Raw genomic sequence first — 21,067 nt, 5'->3', positions numbered from 1 at the left:
CACTATTTAGGCCATATTAAAGTTGGTATAAATAAATAATAAGTATTAATTAACCATTTATAATTATTATTTTTCTTTAAATTCATATTTTATTTAAATATATTAGTTGAATATTGGCACGAGAAATAAAATGTAATAACCAATATAATTATGGGTTACTAATCAGTATCAAATATCTACCAGTACACATTAGTTTTCATGTACGACATGAATGCTCTTCGTGTAAACATTAATCTATTAACACTGTATTAACAACATTAAAGTACAAATAAAACAAGGTCAAGGATTTGACTCATCAGACACACCCAGACCTATTACCACTGGCCACAATTTTAAGACCGAAGACTGTAGACCTAATCGCATAAGAATTACGTGAGAGTCCCTCCTTAGAATTAATGTATCATTTACGAAATGTTTGTTATTTATGAACCAATTACGGCAGAAAAATTATAGGTGAACAGTTTAAGGAGGAGATCAAAATTCTAAACGATCTCTAATATTTGAGTCATAAATTGGTACTTTCAAAAATTTCTAGGAAATTATGTATGTTAATACGATTTAATTAATTTTGTATGGAGCCGACAAGTTACAAAAAGATAATGATATATTGATTTTATAATTCATTTTAAAACACATACCACAATCAGATTTCATTTTAAGTTTTAAATTTTACTTGTTTCAGGAATCGAAAGCAAGTTTTTTATTTCGCCCCAGTTGGTAACTAGTTATGCATCCACAACTAGTTGGAGTTTCCGGTTAATATATTAAAAAAAGTAAATTTTAGTTACATCCAATTTATTATCATTTTTAATTATACATAATAAATATATAATGATTATATTCTATGCATATCACAAGATTTTTATTCTTGAAGCCGTCGCTTTCATCAATAATTATTAAACATTGTAGTTATGTATTTAAAAAATAATTTTCTTATTAAAAATTAGTTTTATCTCAATTAATTAATATATATATATATATATATATATATATATATATATATATATATATATATATATAATATATTCGATTTTAGGTATTTTCATCTAAAGTTGTTGAACTAAAATAAGCTTGCCATCTAATTTCTTGTGAAAGTATTTGTTATTTCAGCAATTTAATAATAAAATCCAAAATTTTATTTAAGTGTCTTGAATATTTAGCTTCTTTTTGTAAGACCAACAACTTATTTTGTAACAATTTGTTACTCATTTTTTTGAAAATGTTTGATATTAATAAAATTTATCATTTTCTCGAATTCTCCTGTAATTATAAAAATATTAAGTAAAATCGAAACGCCAGGAAATTATGATTATAAGTAATTTCGTCCGTTATTAATGTGTATAGCATGTAACGAGTACAATGTTGGACGTAATTGGTGAAGGCGCCCAATCGTCTGTAGTCCTCGCGAAACGTAATAAGCTGAAATCTCGAAGTGTGTGATGGGTCGGCCGCCTTTGACTGGGGCCCCCTGAATGCAGGAAGTGATGATAGTGGGTCAAACAGAAAGAAGCTTTGCGTTTGCAACCGAAGAAGAATGTTAACTGACCTTGACTCACTGACTATGACCACATTTTGGATGGACCTCCTTGCAGAAAATAATCGCACGCTACTTTTATTAATCAATACCAGATGTCTTTCCCATAATTTACGATTAATAATTATTGATGAGATTAAAAATGGACATAATTTTATTACAAAGTGTTGGAAATGATTAATATACATTTTAATAACATAATACATGTACTAATAATAAATATTTCAGTTAATTAATTTAAAATAATAAATAAAGAAATATATATAACGATGTTACGAAAAACGTAAAAATTTACTAAAAACGTAAAAAACTAAAATCTCAAAAATTCATTAAAAATGTGAGAAATTTTTAAAAACGTAAAGTGACCTAATTCCATACGATCATTTTCCATGCGATAAAATCCGTACGATCATTTTCCATACGATGAAAATCCGTACGATTAAAATACATATGATCTTTTCCCTACGATCAAAATCCATACGATCAAATCTCAAAAATTCATTAAAAATGTGAGAAATTTTTAAAAACGTAAAGTGACCTAATTCCATACGATCATTTTCCATGCGATAAAATCCGTACGATCATTTTCCATACGATGAAAATCCGTACGATTAAAATACATATGATCTTTTCCATACGATCAAAATCCATACGATCATTTTCCATACGATCATTTTCCATACGATCAAAATCCATACGATCATTTTCCATACGATCAATTTCCATACAATTAAAATCTATAGGTAAAATTCATACGATTAAATTCATACTGATTAAATTACATAGTTTTACTTTAATAACTTTATGGATTTTTATTTTTTTACTAATACTAATTTCCTGAAAAATCATTAAAAAAGTAAAAATAAATCATTCTTTCTGGATTCCCAAAAAAATAGTAAAAACGTAAGAAATAACTAAAAGGCATAATCATTTTATTAAAAGAACATTTTTTTTATTTAAATTAATTTTATGATTAACCAGCTGTACCCGCGACTTCGTCCGGGAGGCATTCGCATGAGCTGCGTAGTACTGGACAGTACTAGGACATTGCAACATAACTTTATTTTTCTAAAATAAGAGTAGCCTAAGTTACTCATTATATCAGCAACCTGCAATAAAAGTCCCGTCAAAATCGGTCTAGCCATTTCAGAGATTAGCCGGAACAAACAGACAAAAATTGTAAAAAATGTTATTTTGGTGTATGTACCGTATTTAAATTCATATGCATGTAGTAAAAAACGGTTATTTCAATATTACAACAAACACTCCAATTTTATTTATATGTATAGATAGACAAAGGATTTTTAATTTTAGTTCTAGCAAATATTAGCACAGTGTATTATCATATTGAAAATATTTGTTTGCTCATTTTGTTCATATTTATAAAATTAAAATATCAAACATTATTTTCTAATTATCCTAAAATATCGGTCAATGAATTTGAAGTACAGAAATTGCCAAGCTTTTAAATTATCATCCATTAATTATAGTGCTATAAATGGTAGACATTAATAAACAGAGTAACCAAATAATTAAAATACATTAAATAGTTATTATTTTTTAAATGTGTTAGTATTTCAAAATGTTACTTGTAATTATGAACAAGATTTTATTAAAATATTTTATTGAACAACAGAAAAAAATTATAAAAAGTAAAATAAATAAATAATAACCCCTTGTGAACTTATTGATTTAAAATTATCAGTATTAAAATTAAATTTTATTTTTATTAGACGCCTGAACCCAATTAAATGAATTAATAAATTTTTTTGCAACTTGACCGCATATACAGATGATTCGAAAAACAGGAAACCAACGTGAATTCCTCAAAAGCAGGACAAATACCGTAGCACAGTCACAATAAAGATCAGCAAAAGAATTTAAAGTGAACAACTAACACGTTCTTCCACCATTTTAGAATATTAATTGGCGGGAATTAATTTATAATAAAGAAAATCGTCGCACACGAAATTACCGATCATATGCAATCTCACGATTGACACAATAACACCATTTTCAGTAACATTCTGTTGTGTCCGGCACGAGGAAGAAACAAAAGGTGGCGCTGAACACATTTACAATCTGTCAATGAACGCATCTCGCGGAGTGGGAACCGCTGGTCCACTCAATGAATGAGAGTCGCGCACTTTGCCGTCGGGTTTATGTAACAATAAAATAAACAAATGTTGCCATTAATGTTGCAGGATGTGTTCACATGAAACATGGACATGACTTTCCATTAAATTTATAATTTAATGTAATTTACCTAGGTTGTAAGGACTGGTCATACATTTAGTATTTTATATGAATTATTGAACAATTTCAATGGTCATTTAACGTCGATTGATCACCATCCATTAAAAATAACTCTTTGTCTACCATAAACATTTAAATAAACGTTACATTTGTATGATATACGTTCTTACTTTTTATCACGAGATCGTTATTTTACCGTTAGAATCAATAAAAATCATGTTAGTATATGCTAAAATAATTTATTAAATTCAAACAAAGTGAATTATTTGTTCCATGTTTTAGACTCGCTTGTTCCACTTTTTAATTTTTGGGTCCAACTTATTTGTAAATTGATTATGTAAACTCTTATGTACCACTGAACCTGTTTCTTCCGTTCAATGTTGTGCGACTACTTTATGACATATACTCATAATGATTTTCCATCATAACAGAATTATTTTCATTGCCTAATTGCCAGAGAAGTAAATACGTATGCAATTAGTTACCAACATTATAATTACTAATTTCAACATACATTCAATTATTTAACAGAAATGTGTATTATTAAATTTAAATATTTGTGAAGAAATTTTACAAATAAAAAAATTAATATATATTTCAACATAATTTATTTTTCCGTATAGAAAATAGAAAAATATTTACATGTACATCTGTTTTTTGCACATTTCTCATAAATTTAGTGTAAAAACTTATGACTTAATTAAGTCGTTCCACTAAACGTGTTTACGCTTAATTGTGGCGACAATGAGTAATGAAGCTAAAAGATGTGTACGTGAATAATAAATTAAAATATTTATTGAAAATACGTGACAATATTGACGTGACATTCTTTCTTCATTGATGCCAGTTAAAATTATTTGGAATCAATTTCCTATTTTGTTTAAATCTTTTTTATAGATTATCTCTATTAATACTATGATAATTTGCACTGTAACATTGGGTAGAACACTGAAAGTAATTGTCGTTTATATTTATTTATTGCCTTTTTTAGTAAATATATAAATATAATTATAGAAATCATTATAGGGATAATAGCTTGACCTGCTATGCTCAGTTTGCAAGCATTCATAACATTAATTTTTAATTAGCGACTTCATAATATTAAAGAATTTGTTAATTATTAAGGTAAGTTAACATTAGACTTCATAATTTTGCTCTAATTTTCTAACATAAACCGGTGTATTTTAACATTTTGCATTTTTATGTGTACTTAATTATGCAGTATAATATAACCCACATTAATTTGGCTTTATGAAGTTAAACATTTGAAAGAATTTTAAGAAAGTAATTAGTAAATGTCAAAATGTTCTTTATGTACCATATGATACAAATTGTAAAATAAATATTATTCTTTTGTGTACATTGAATCGTTATTTTTAGATCGCATGTCATATAATTTGATAATGTGAATAACACATACTTATTTTCTTTTTCAACAATAGAAATAATAATATTTACTATTGTAAAATATATATTCTTTTTATTATGTGTTTTTTCAATTACTATAGGTTTAAATAAATTTAACGGATTCAATTAACTTAAAATTTGATATGACATTTGGGAAACCATCAGTAGAATTTATGTTAATGATTTTACTAAATTCAGTTTAGTAGTTTATTGTTTTTTGTACAAGCTAGTAATACTACATTTCTAATAGTATATTAATAATTTTTTTAAAATAAATTTTTTACAGAAAAATATGTAAAAGTTATTTTCTAGATGCATGCATTATTTATAATATTCGTGAAATTGAATTAATAATCTTCAAGTAACATGCTCTGGTTTCAGTTTTCAGTTAAAAGAGTAAAAGGCAATATTGTAATATTTAAATCTCAAATTTTCCAGAACTCGATTAAAAAGTGTCACACATATATCCTAAAAAAACTAAATATATTTATTAATGTGTGACAAACCAGTTTCGTCATGCATTATTATAATGCTTACTACTATGGGAAATGTTAATATTATTCAGAAATAATGTGAAAACAAAATGAACTAATGAACATGTGAATACAGGCTAGTGGATTTTTTCACAGCCACTTTAAAAAATACCACATTTGTAAATTTTTTTTGGTGTAAAATGAAGTTGTTCTAATTGTCAATGAGATACGCGATTTAAATATAAACCAGAAAATGCGTTTCACTAATTTAAAATTTCATTCTACCAATGAAATAAATTACTAGTTTACACTTTATTACAAGATAAAACATGTATTTACCCACTTAACACTAGTCACTTCAGTAACACATCTACAATGTAGATATTACATACATGTAGCCTCGAGAAACTGAAGATGATAATGACTGTAATAATTGTGAAAGTGTAAAAATGTATATTCATTTAATAAACACGAGAAATACTTAATTAATTATAATGTTTTTGGTTTAATACAACGTTATTTATTTCCAAAAATCGATATAAACTGAAATTATTCAGATAAATCGAAATTTTAGGTTATCAAACTTTAACAATTTTAAAGTCAAATTTTTAAATGTTATTCACACAAAACAAATTTAAATGATAGCTTATGAATTATTAAAGCGAAAGATAGCTGCCGAAGGAGCAGCATTCTTTTTGGAATTGATGTCAACATTTCTAGGTGTACATCATTGATATGCTTCACACATAAGTGTCAAATTTATTTATTTGTAAAATAAAAAAAAAAACGGCAATATCGGAATATTTGTGAAATGTTATGTTGAAATCAAAATGTATGGAATAAACTTGACTTAAAGTTGAATATACTCCTTATTAATTTTAAAATATATTTAACTAAAGAATCGTATTATTCTAATTTAACTAATGAGTATAATAACATATTATTATGTTTGAAACGGTTTTTAGAGAAGTAAATACGTTATTCTTAGAGTTGACGCGACAGTTTAAAGAGTTCCAAGATCTTGATTGAGTTTAACGCATTTTTAACAATCAACTGATATATTGAAAATTGGAAATTTAATAAATATAGTTTGTAAAGTCCAAAACGTACAACTCTATTCAGCAAAATTTGTTACGATTATCAATATTTATGTATGCCTGCTTCAATTCTACATTTAGAAATTTTTAGATAAACTTTCCAAAAATATAAATTTGGTTTTATTTCTAATAATGAATATTTTGTCCGTTCATAATTAAATTCTCAAATTAGGTACATTTATTTTTCTTTCCATTTTAAATAACACAACACTATAAGTGTGCTTACGTATCACATCTATGGACAGCTTCATTGAACCACAACAAATATTTTAAAAATTGGATAATGGAAGAAATATTAAGGTTGACGTAGAGTAATTGTTTTCCTTATCAATTATAATCTTGATAGACAATTTGGGGACATACACATTGAAGGCTTTTTGTGCCTATTGATTTCTATTGATTTTTGAAAGAGCAAAAGCACAGATACCAATAAATTTTATTAGTTATTTCCGGCTCGCCAAAGCGGAAAAACAATAACCCTGTGGCTGTGATGAGCTAACGAAAACAATCCGAATTGGTAGCAGCCGTGCGAATTGTCAAGTTGGGCCACAGGTGTGGAGATATTCGCATTATTTACCTACTTATTGGTGTAAAATAGCTCGACGGCTAGTTAACAGGGTGATGTTCAAGAAGGAATAACTGTACAGCCCGTGTCTGGGTCAGAAGGCGGTCGCAATAGCATCTGGTGGGGCCGACGAAGAGTAATCAACGTGGTGTGTGGTTGTCGTGGATGAGACAGGTGGAATCCATTCTCAATTTGATCGGGCCTCGTGTAAGCTGGTGGTGTAACAGTGTGTGAACTGAAAAATTCGCATCGTCCTTCGTCCCTACGCCCGCTGGATAAGTTCTCAGTGTTCGCACCAACGGGAAAAGCGTTCGAGTGCACGGGATTACGCGGGAGTCCATTTCGCGGTGTCTGCACAGTGCTTCAGGTACGTCTTGTTCGTTTCGGATGTTCCCATTACTGAGTGCCATGTGTTGGCTCCGGCGGCCCGACTGACCTACTTACCTGGTGCACGTGTTTCTGTCTCACCTTGCCGGGCACTCTTTAATACTTCTTTGGGTTTTCCTAAAAATTAAACTGTTTATTAAAGTGGTATTCCTTGATTTAAAAATACTACACATTAATGTTTACAAATAGAATTTTTGCATATTAAAAAATATTATATTGACATATTGATAAAATTTTAAAATTACAACACTTCACACTTTATTAGTATCGAGAAATTGTAATTAAAACTGCATAAATTGATATGAAATTTTTGGAACAAAAAATTAACTAAGAAAATATTATTAAAGAAATAATAAAATATTATTATTTATATTTAGCTGAGATGGAGGGATGATTAAATAAAAATGTAAAAAGACTGTATTGATTCCAAAGGAAAATTTTCAAATTAACTTTTTGAAAAATAATTTTATATTTATTCTGTCTGTAAAATTAAAATTTTCCCACAATCAATTTATATAAAAATTGTTCTAAATTACCATTTCCTGAAAATGTTTGAAGAAAATCTAAAGGAACAAAGGTTTTAACAAGGTCCATATATGTAATTTTTATGCAAATAAAATGAAATATGTATAAAAAAATGTATGCTTCCATTTAAATTGTTTTTCAAAAAATTCTCTTTAAAATTTGGTGCATTTGTGTATAAACAATGTTTACTATTTGTCCCAGTTTTTATGACGGTCAGTAGTTGGATATACATATTTAATGTAATCAACACTTAAACGATCCGGTGACTTGATGATATGCAAATTGTGATTTATCGCATCGATTGCCTGATGTACTTATCAAAGAGTAAGCGAAGCATAAAATTAAATTCAATAGTTTGTAATAGCAGCTTACGGTTTCAATAAACGAGAGTATCATTGAATCCCATACTTGGTTACTCGACTCGGCAATAAACGCCTAAAGTTATTGAGGATAAGCTTAATTTTCTTGTAAATTTACATTGTATCTTATCATCTTGTATACTTAGAAGTTAAATCATTGAAAATAAGTCTTGCTATTAAAATACATGGAGCTGCAGTTAGTTAACTTCGTCCGTGTGAATGATTAAAGTAATTACAAACTCTACGAGCAATAACAATGTAAACACAGTGGTTCTTATTTACTTAAGAACCCAAATAATGAATTTAATTAACCTACTCGTAATTGTGTACGTGTATGCACCTGCATTTTGAGGAAATAGGTCAAACGATTAGTGAGGACATGCCCACAAATGGTGAGAAATACGCAGCGCCAACAAGTTATTCAGACCTTGACATTGGTCCACTGCTGCAAGAGCAAGGCGAGACACTTAAATTCCTTCCTCCATTTATTCCCATGATTAATTCAGGTGAATATTATTCACTAATTTCAATTGATTTGATTGTAACATGATATTAAGAAAATTTTTTAATAATATTTAAACAAAATGTACATTTCCAAAAAAAATATATTATTAATTATTTCGTACAAATTCACCTAGAAATATATTTCATATATTTTATATTTTAGAGTTTTATAACTACGTAGTTATACACCGTTTAAATTTCCTAATTTCTGTCGATTTTCCAAGTGTGACAATGACTCGGCCAATGGGTCATACTAGGTTCATAAATTGTTTGAGTTGTTCATTCAGTTCTTCTATAAAATAACAATAAAATTTTAGAGATTCATATTTTTTTAAATGAGTAAAGCACAATTTCATTTTCAAATATAAACTGTGTTTATATAATGAGTAATCTATATCTGTCATATATTATATTACAACTGAAATAACAAGAAATCTGAATAATTGGACTAAATTTGGGCAACTAAACATATTTAACACTTGTTGGATACATTTGTTCATTAAAATTAATTTCACGAACATCTTTTTAAATTCACGGACATAAATATAATAATAAGTAGGTTTTTCTTTTTGAAAAAACTTTCACGTTTTAATCAGTTCTAATTATAACAACGAAAAATGAAATTTCATTATAACTGATCCCATAGTGCACATCCGCAATTAATAAATATTCTCAACTTTCTAGTAAACGCAAGCGATCATTATTACTTGATAATTGCTCTCATTTATGATTTCAAACAATTAAATAAATAAAATGATTCGAGTTAAGAAAAGAATGAGATACCATCGGAAAGTAACCTCTCTAGAAAATAAGAAAAGTATACTCTACTTTTCTTTAAATTCAGAACGAAACAATTAAGATATACTAATTATTTCAAATACATATTTCTTTATAATAATACAACAAATTTACATTACATTTAATGTCAAATTCTTATACAACTTTGCCTATACAAGTATTACCTTTTCTCCACTTTTCAGGTGGGACTTAGAGTTACACTGAAACTTTTATTCATTATTGTAGTTTTGGATTTTCGACTTTAAAAAAACGTGGGACTTTTCTAAAACATTTTTTTTTTTCATTCATGATTGATACGAATTTTTTTTTTAATTGCTCTACCCAGAAATTTATGCACATACTTCCGTGTATTGAGCAGACATTTGGTAGTAGATTGAAGTCGAATCCCAGAATTTTGAGCCCTAACTTTAATTGAAAAAATGAAGAGGCATTTTTAGTCGCAAAATGCGAATATGCAATAAACAGCGTTTTAGTGTTATCCAGGGTCATACCTGTAGGATAGAAAGGGTCTACTGATTTTAGTAATAATAAAATTCCCCGGGATAATTATGAGTGATTTTTTTTTTGTTTTCAGTAAACGAGATATTAATAAGTTTCATTAAATCTATTGGTGTATTAAGAGATAAACACGAACATGTGTAAATACAAATATTTCATAATAAATCAATTATTTAGAAATGTTAAATAAATAAAATAATTTTATAATTAAACCAAAGAAATGTACATCCGCATTTAATCGTATATTTGAGTGCCATTCAAGGCAGTTGAAACAGTGTGACACATTCAATACTAAAATTGACCTTCGGCTCAAAGTAGTCTCAAGAAGTTACTATACTCGGCCAGACGATTCCGGGTAAAAACGGAATGTACAGGTGACACTGATACCGTCCCATTGCGATGCTTCCCGTTGCACAATCTACCGTAATGCCGACAACCAGACTCTTCATGATTAATACGATTACTTTTTATCAATACTATGATAGATATTCTACTAACCGTAATATAAATATATGCATACATTACTATAAATAGGTGAGAAGTTCGATAATTATTTTACTATTAATATGAACACAATTTGGGAATTAGCAATTTATCCATTTTTTAAGAACTTGAACAATTTTAAATAGTAAATTATTGGTTAAAAAATAATCAGTATATATTGTTTTGTACACAACATGAACATTAGTACAGTAGATTGAAATTTATAAATTAATTGCAATAAAAAATAATTAACAAAGATTTGAGATAAGTGTTAATTGTTTAAAATCATATTAAACTAAAAATATGAAAGCGTCCCAACACAAAACAAATCTTGCGACCCAATTCCTTTAAGCCAACAGTTGGTAGATGCGGTTTGCATCTGTTACTCTGGCCTGGCATAACCATTTTCCAAATTAATTTAAAATTGATTAAGGCATTTATTAGCAAATGCATTAACAAGTTGATAAAAACTGTTTATGGTAATCAGAGCATTGGTAATAAGAATTTCTAGTTTTACTGGTATATTTAAATACCTCAGTTTTCGTTTATTTAACGTAAATATTAACATTACAGTACATAAAAATGTAATATTATTATAACTTTTGTGGAAAATTTTTATATAACTGTATTAATGTCTGTCTGATAATGAGGCTTCTAGTGAGACATGAAATTTTGATTGAAATATCAAACGATGGTTGTTAACGATCATGGATCAAATGAGGTTAATCTAGGCTTTAGCAACATTAAAGTAGGTTGAAAATTTAGTCATAAAAGTGTAAAAAAATCTATAAACTGAAAACGAAAGATGTATGAAAAAGAGAGACATAAAATTTTACTTTCTTGACAAAAATCTACAAGGTAATTGTAATTCAGATATATAAAACATAAAACAATGATTTCATATTTTTTTAAAATATGAATGAATTTTTATTATTATGATATACATACATGATATACATAAATATGAACAAAACTTATCCATATCCCAACTATAACAAACGGTGCGTTCTAATCATATCACTCTTTCAAAAATTGGAGGAACATATAACAATGTGTGTGTTAGTGTTTATGTCTCTGCATTAAAAAAAGGCAATAAACAAACATAATATTTGCATAAATATGCAATCTCTATTATACTCAGAAAGCGAACACAGTCTTCTTGACCTAACAATGCCAATAATATATGCACAAGAATATATTGACATATATAGCTAATAAAACTGTTTTATCGATACATCCTTTGCTTTATAGGTTGAAAGTTCGGAAACGATTATTATGATTATGTTCAAATTTATCCTTAATAGGTTTTAAAAGGAAATATTTCTAAAAATTATGGGCATTGATTTATACGGAAATATTTGTAAATTGGTCAAATTTGTACAAGAAATGCACCATTTAATATTGACGAGTAGTAATTAATATAGAACATTTTTTATAATTTTTAGAACCGATCAAATTTAAGACAACACACTGAAAAAATATCTTAGAATAGTTTAGACCAAAAGAAAAGCTCAGTAATTACTGCCCTTTTACATAGTACTCCCAGTTACCTGGAAAAAAAATATGTATTGTATGTATTTAAATGAAAACATGTATATATTTATAACTTGTGGTTAATGATCACTGATAATTTTTATTTGTTGCAGAAATTTCTTCTGAAGACTAATTAGGAAATGCGCTTATTTCTTTTTCTCATCACTGGCCTTTTATGTCAAGGGGTAAGTTATTATTATAAGAAAAAGTTCAACTATTTTCCCATGTTCTTTTACTTTTACCAAAACTAATCTGTTAAAGAATGTTTGTTGTAAATTCCACGGTTTTACTTGTAGTGAACGTTAATGCGGTTTTCCATTCATTGATCATCGGGAGCATAACTTGCACCTTAATCGTGAATTTCTATCAATTAAGATCAATTTCTCTAATTTTAATGAATTTTTAATTGCATTTTAATGAAGTAACAGAAATGTATTTTTTTAATAATTTAAATTTAATAAAAGAAAAAAGCAGCGGTTGACCTAGGTCAACATGAAACTTTCGTCTAAGATTCTATTAATTATACTTTGAGAACTGCAATATTAGTAATATATAAATAATTACGTGTTCCTTTTAGCAAGGAAAATAATTAATACATCCTAAAATAGCATATTTTTAATACATTTAAATTATGGTGAATGCATTTCTGCATTTTCAGAATTTAGCCTACATTTCTTGTCAATATATATCCAATTTCTAAAAATTCCTTTTCTGGATAAACACTGGTTGATAGTCAAGTAAAAATTGATGAACCTAATTGGTTAAGAAATATTTCTTGGTGACTACTCCACCATTCAGTTGAGTCTGGATTGTCCGTCAGAGAGGATTTAGATATAGATGATGGTACAGAGTTAGCATTTGGTTCATGAGTTTGTGCTGTTATATTTTGAACAGGGTAAACTATATAAAATAGCATAGAGATCCCGATTCTGAGCAAATTCTGAGGACCCAGTCCGGCAGTATCGGCTAATTACCCGATTGTTTATTAAAATTTTTCCTAATTAACATTGACTGTAAACATTCCGTTCTAAAACTTCTTTTCAATTAGTGTAATTAAATTTTTGTGTCGTTTTTATTTCGTATATCCAAAGTAAAAATCTGTCTGTGTAAAGTATAAAATATAAATTTATCAAACGTCCAACACAGATTGACGAGAGTCGAATGAAAACATGATCCAATTTAGTTGGAACAGGTAAATCTCCGATGATATTGGGAATCGAGGATGCGAGCAGGATGTATCGTAAACAGTTTGATTGACTCGTCGCCTGTAGGTCATGTCACGATGTCCGTCTTCTCAGTTCCGATTAACGAACGTTACGGCTAATTGACGGTGAAGCGTTAATTACCGTCAGTTTCGATTCATTGTGGCTGTTAGCAGACATAAAATTACTTATTTTCTTGAAAATCACTTCTGTTTTACCTAAATAATATAATCCAACGTGTTATTGAGGAATTAAGTACATCAGCTTCTCAATATGAGTAATAATAATAACATTTAATCCTTGTTCTTACACAAAAATATATTTTATAAAATTGCATTATTCAACAATATTGTCATCGTAAAACCAGTCGGTGTAATAATTTCACTGTAATTAAAATAAGTCAGTCTAATTAATTTACAAGTTACGTTTGAATTAAAATGTCACGTAACAAACAACAAAACAATTATCCATGAACTTAAAGTCGGTCTCCAATATAAAGAGAGTATAATTTACAAATAAATAATCAGCCATTGCTCTGTTTTCAACTGTGAATATTTTCACACAATTAGATATGTACATTAGTAATTGAATATTTAATTTGTAGGCCAATTTCCGATTGTGTGAACTATTTGCGGTGTGGTTCGTGATTAATTAGATTTTCAATGTTCTCAGTTCTAAAATGGCGATGCTGTTAAAAGTAATTCAGTTACTGGAGCGTATAATGAGCGGAAATGTTATGATATAAAAAACTGTCTGTCTGTTTAGTACTTTGAGAAGTGCTTTGAATTACTAATATTATTTTCGTAATTTTATGAACATGTTATTTTTTTAATGCCCTTTTTGCAAAGGAGATAAAAGAGATAAATTAAAAAAATAAATGTAGATTTATTTAAAAAGATATATTTATATATGTAGTGTACATAAAATATTTATGTTAATCACAAAATTATTGAGTTTTTGAATGAGTATATTATTTGAAATTAAATAGAGATTTAGACTATTCTAGAGGCTTGATTTTTAGTCATTTTCAAAAAAAAGTAGTAACTTGAAATATTTTCAATATTAACTTCGATAATAAGTGAAATATCGTATTTCTTAAATACTTAACCTGAATTCTTTTTTATATAATTTTGGATCATCATCAACAAATTTGAGGTGAGATTATTATAAAAAAAGAATAATTTGGTTTAAATAAATATAGAAGCAGATATTATCGTTTGCATGTAAAAGTATTATATAAATTAAGTGCACAAAAATTAACCACATATTCTTGAACTCAAAATGGGCCCATTCGGCCCTATTTACCTATATACCAGCATACTTCGTAAAATTGATATAGGCTATGAAAGGTTTTTCCAGTTGCTGTAATGTAATGTAATTCTAAATCAACTTTGATTCTTTACTATTTGTACATAGGGTTTTTGAATTAAAAATATTTATTATTACATATATTAGAATATTCGATCTCCTAGAATTTATGAGATGAAACTTCATAATTGATTTTGCTAGGCAAAAACTTTTAAACTTATATATAAAAATGTTAGGGACTTTTAAGCTCCTCCTCACCCCCTCCAACACCCCTGTAGTATAATTTTTAAATCATTTCAAACGTATTTTATTAGACTGATAAAGTTATTTAACTGTATAAAATTTCTTTATTTTACCGAGATATATCATGATACCGCATTCAGTAACCAACCTTTGGAGTTTTGTATCCTCAATTTAGAGACACCCTGTATATAAATTAGCATCCACGTGTGATTCACACATGAATATATAGCTTTATTGATATATTTATAAATCATCCGATTTTACCAGAAAGCTCCCTAATATTAAAAAACATATTTTCTCTTGATTTAAACTAATTTAGCAAATTGATATGTATTGAAGAGAGACTTGAAGAGCTACAATCATAGACATTGCTATGTGGTTGGTGATAAGGCGATTCCATTGATCATATAATTAGCTCTGTCGTGTTCTTGCAACTATTGAATAAATAAGACGACTTGAAAACATCAGCTAAGAGATTATATCAAGAACTTAATTCTTTCATTTTTATACTTACTCATTTCTGTAGGTAAGATGTAACATATTTACAATTAATTAGTAATTGAATAAAACTAATACACAGTTGGATTATATTAAATTGTCCAATAATTGTTGCTTTTTTTATTACAATTAATTGCTGTAGCAGAACTTGTATAATAAAAAACTAGCTCTCGCCTGGTGACAAAATAATGCGAATAAAAAATTGATTATTGATTCCGTTTAACTAGGGTGAATGAATAATCGGTCGATAATAGAATTTATTATCAGTTAATCGATTTGCATCGTGAACATGTAAAAAAGTTGTAACCCAATTAGTGATAAATTGGTCACAAAATTGGCAGTCGTCTAGCGATGCTAGTTTTGGAACATCGATCGGTTTTTAATTAAAGCGATGTGGAGCATGGATACCATCGCCCCCGGCAGGCCCGGACTGATAACGGTGAATTGACCGGGCGCCTCAGGCCCACTCTGACCCACAACATACTTATCTGATAGCAATGCACAATCATCGATTGATTGAGAAAAAAAAACACATGTTAGACCAAGATCGGAACCGATAAGGAAATTCGGAAAAGGTGCTATAACTTAAATTCCGAAAAAAAAACGTATAATTAAAAGGTTCCAATTAAAAACTTAATAAAAATACGATTTAATTACACTTTTTCGGTCATAAATTAAACACGTGTGTCGTAATAAATGTGCCGCAATACGAATTACGATTTTCATCGTTACGAAAAAAAAAAAGAAGAAAATAGTAAGTTCTCCAAACCATTGTAAACGAAAATGACATATTGGGCACGTGAGAATTTGAGCGTGCCATTAAGTTAATGACGGGGTGTTGGTCGTGATTGATTGGGCAGCGCGCGATGTGCTGGCGTGGTCACAACACAGCGTGGTGGTTTTATCTTCACCGATTCCTTTTCATACGCCGACGACCCAATTTTGTAACTTTCAATAATGTTGTTAACGCGAGAAATTATGATTAATAAATTGTTAAATTAAACGTACTCATGTATGTTAAATTTATTTGATCATAAAAACTTAATTTAACGTGATATTTTAAATACCCGTCATAAACTCGTGTAATTAGATATTTCACTTCTAGATCAGTTATCTGTTAATTATACTCTTTGACAATTTAAAGTTAATCATTCTTCTCATGCAACAGTTGAGTTTTTTACAGAGGTTACAGATTTTTTGTAGATTTAATTTGTTACACAATTTTAAGATGAAAACGTATTTTTCACAGTTAATTTTACCCAAAAAATAAGAAATATCAACACTGCACTTTTTTAAAACTTTCACGTTCTGTCATACCGTTAATTTTTATTTGATAATTATTCAAAATAGGGATCATAGTTTGATTTACAAAGAGATACTTGAGAATTAAATAAATTTTATTATTATAGTCTATTCATATTATTTGCACATACTCTGAATACTATTTGAAAATCAATAATCAAGAACCAATTAGAAGTATATCGGATAGAAAAACGAGAGAGCCCTAGGTGCGGTCCGGTGGTACGTGGAGTGGACATTCAATAAATGCTGGCCGACTGACCTGTCCTTGCCAACTCCGTTATATCTTCGGGGTCACGGAACCATACGGCATAATCATCATTGGCCTTGACTCATATTTAATGCCCATCATCAATTTCTATCCTAATTCTGAATTGACTTTTAATTATTTAGCATATTAATTGTCTTATTGATTAAACAATTTAATATTTTTGTAGTACTGTATTAATTGGGATTCTGAATAAAAAAATTATAAATTAAAACTTTGGCAAACCTGGGTGGCTTCAGAGGTTTCAGTGGAAAGGACGTGCAGGAAGATTTGCTACAGTTATTCTTCAAAATAATCATTCAGATAAGTTGGTTGATAATAAACTTTGTATTTAACATTGACTAAATTCAATTTCAGAACATTTATTTTCACAGTAAGCAAACAATTTGATTTTGTGTAAAATGTTACTAAAACTTCACTTATAGATTGCTTCAATATTTTAAGTATTATGTCTTATTTCTAATTATAAACCATTTAAAATACATTTTTGTGTTGTGAAACTAATGAAAATGTAATCGAGAGACAATAGCCTATTAACCAGCATCTAAATGACTCGTGACATCATTAATTCCATACACAAATCACCATAATCTGATCATCAATTTATATGAGTATAATTGAATAATAGTAAATCAATTAATCTGACTGGCACATGCGACTCGTACTCAACCATGGATGATTTAACTTTACCATATATAAATTGTCCATATTTAATTGTTGAATTTAAACACAAATTACTTCTTACCTACTTTATTAATTGCCATACAATTCTCCACTATTCATGGGAAACAATACGTTGGACGCAAATATATCCAGTCGAAGATGTAATAGGTAACGGGGTCACCTCATCTTAAGAATTTCCATGGTGCAAGTAGTCAGACTGTCAACATACATATTGGTGTTAATTAATGTGTTAAATCCGGAAAAATAATTTTATAAAAAGAAAATTTGCATATGTAGGTTGATATTATATTTTTACCTTAAACAACAACAATTTTAAAATTGGAATTTTATTACTAAACGTAAATGTATTAAACATTATTAAAATTTAATATAACAATTTATTTATATTTTTCAGCTGACCACTTTGGCAGAAGAGGTTGATGTGGTTGAAGCAATCCCATCAGACGAACACAATGACCACTTACAAGAGAATAACGAACCGAAGCCAGACCAACTAGCTTTGGAGTCAATTGAAGAACAGGATCAACCACCGAAACAACTAGCATACAATGGTCCACCGAGGAGTCCAATTAATCTGCCACCAAGAGGCGCACCACCAGGGCATTTTAATCACAAACCATATGGTCTTCCTAAAAACAAACAACCACAGTATGAAAGTAAAAATTCTTATAACGGCCCACCACCGCCTCCACCTAAAGAGGCGATGGACAAATATGGTACTGTGGGTGATATTTGGCCAGCTCCTGTACCTGAAATGCCGAAAATAATATCTTTAGATGTGAAATGTGAAAAAAATTTAATGAAAGTATACATTGGTTTTGACAAGCCGTTTTATGGCATAGTATTCAGTAAAGGTCATTACAGTAATGTGCATTGTGTTCATTTACCGGCAGGTTTAGGTAGGACTTCTGCACATTTTGAAATAGGAATTCACGCTTGTGGTACGTCAGGCAATACCGAAAACGGATTGTATGGATATGGCGCTGAGTCTGGTTCGGGTACTTTCTTTGAAAACATAATCGTTATTCAGTATGATCCACAAGTACAGGAAGTTTGGGATCAGGCCAGAAAATTACGTTGTACTTGGCATGATCAGTACGAAAAGTCTGTAACTTTCAGACCATTCCCAGTTGACATGCTTGACGTGGTAAGAACAGATTTCGCCGGCGACAATGTTGGATGCTGGATGCAAATTCAAGTTGGTAAAGGACCGTGGGCTTCCGAAGTTTCAGGTTTAGTCAAAATTGGCCAAACTATGACTATGGTACTCGCTATTAAGGACGATGACTCTAAGTTCGATATGTTGGTAAGAAATTGCATGGCACACGATGGTAAACGAGCACCTATCCAATTGGTGGATCAAAAGGGTTGTGTCACAAGGCCGAAGCTAATGTCCAGATTTACAAAGATCAAAAACTTTGGCGCCAGCGCATCAGTTCTTTCGTATGCACATTTCCAAGCATTTAAGTTCCCCGATTCGATGGAGGTGCACTTCCAATGTACAATCCAGATTTGCAGATATCAGTGCCCTGACCAATGCTCAGATGGAGGACACCTTGGTTTGCACAGTGGATTATTAGAATTGCACGCTGGTCCAGAACATGCCTATGGACCACCACCGCAAACAATTCCATTAGACGCGTATTTACATGGAGGCCGACCAAGAGATGAAAGGAGAGTGAAAAGAGCTTTAGGAGTAGATCCCGAGAAGGAAGTTGGCGTAAATAGAGTCATTCGGGTAGTCTCAACTGGAGATTTGACATTTTCTTTAGATGAAACCAACAACGATACCACAACTCCACCGACCATGGTTTTCCCTGCTAAAGAAGAACTAACAAATAATGGATTAATATGTATGACCACTCCTGGATTCGCAGCGACCTTGGTCGTTTTGCTTGCTATTTTGATTGTATCTTGTCTTATGTCTGCCATCTTGTGTGTTAGGTTAAGGCCGTTTTCACAAAACAAATTAGCTGATTTTATAGGATATTCAAATTCACAAAAAGCCAAACAAACCACGTCGAAAAGTTGTTTTTATTCATGAATTTAGTTTAAAAAATCCCAAATTGAGATTTTAAAGCATTATAGGCTACAAGCATGGTCATAAGTCGAAAGGCTTTACCGATACCTCGAAAATCGGTATTGATAGAGCCTTTAATGCATAAGATTGCATTTTACTTAAAATGTGATCAGGCATTGTATCCGTGTACTTCCATTTTGGAAAATGTATTAGTAATAAGGTTACCTAAATACCTGAATATTATTGGAGAGTTTGGGCGATTTGTACAATAGCTAATCAAAATATATTTTTTTGTGTAACTCATTTTGAATTGTACATAACAAAACATATAAACTAAATTTGGAACTCTGGATGGTTATGGATATGTACTAGTTAGATTTAGTTATTTATTATTTATTTATTGAAATTATTTATTTTTAATGTTAATAATTCTTATTGTCCAATTTTATGTACCTGTATAGAAGAAAAGATATACGTATTCGTATTTTTTTGTTTTTTTTTTGCCAACAAATACTCTAAATGTTTAAAAAATGTGATTTAATAAAGAATAAATTTGACATTTTGAAGTATTTTTCTACAACCAATTATTACATTAATTCTATAATTTAAAAGTGATTGCTTAAAGTAATAAATAATTCATAAATTGATTATGTAACACAGATTAAATATAATATTAATATCATACATTTTAGAAAAACTTGTGTTACAGATCTTAAATATTTGATTCGATTAATATAAATAAATATTTGACATTAAGAGAATGAATTTTTATAACTTCTTAAACACTTCAGCACAAATTCATCAGATACATACTTATGTATGTACATACATATATTATAATTATAAAAATAAAACTACGTATATAAGTGAAAATTAATTTATTTGTTTAATCTGACATAGTAGAACAAATAATGTATTTTTAGAAATATGAGTTTACAGTTTATTTATAAATATTTAAAAAGAAATTTCAATTTTATATAAATGTGCTATAGTAATAAAAGTCATTTTTTGAAATAATATAAAACAATAAATTATTTATAGTTTTATTTACCCATTACATATGTACATAGCCTCGTAAGATAGCATAACCAATAGTAATACGGATAAAATACATAGTGAGCAATTA

At 29.0% G+C, this 21,067-nt stretch overlaps 1 protein-coding gene across 1 annotated transcript; it reads left to right on the top strand.

Annotated features, from left to right (window-relative positions):
* The first annotated feature begins 7,568 nt into the window (after positions 1-7,568).
* LOC109602901 (uncharacterized) lies at positions 7,569-20,463 on the top strand. Its single transcript, XM_020019343.2, has 3 exons — positions 7,569-7,699; positions 12,533-12,604; positions 18,316-20,463. Exons 2-3 carry the CDS (start codon positions 12,560-12,562, stop codon positions 19,963-19,965), a joined length of 1,695 nt encoding a protein of 564 aa, XP_019874902.1. The 5' UTR covers positions 7,569-7,699; positions 12,533-12,559; the 3' UTR covers positions 19,966-20,463.
* The last annotated feature ends 604 nt before the right edge of the window (positions 20,464-21,067 follow it).

The sequence above is a fragment of the Aethina tumida genome, chromosome 3, assembly GCF_024364675.1.
Source record: "Aethina tumida isolate Nest 87 chromosome 3, icAetTumi1.1, whole genome shotgun sequence".
NCBI lineage: Eukaryota > Metazoa > Arthropoda > Insecta > Coleoptera > Nitidulidae > Aethina > Aethina tumida.
Note: the sequence above shows the minus strand (reverse complement) of the source record. Positions and strands in the feature narration are given on the sequence as shown.

Excerpts from the sequence above, each read along its gene's own strand:
- LOC109602901 (XM_020019343.2), top strand. The coding sequence starts at position 12,560 with ATGCGCTTATTTCTTTTTCTCATCACTGGCCTTTTATGTCAAGGG. Across the intron at positions 12,605-18,315 it reads CTGGCCTTTTATGTCAAGGG|CTGACCACTTTGGCAGAAGA; the intron begins GTAAGTTATTAT and ends TATATTTTTCAG.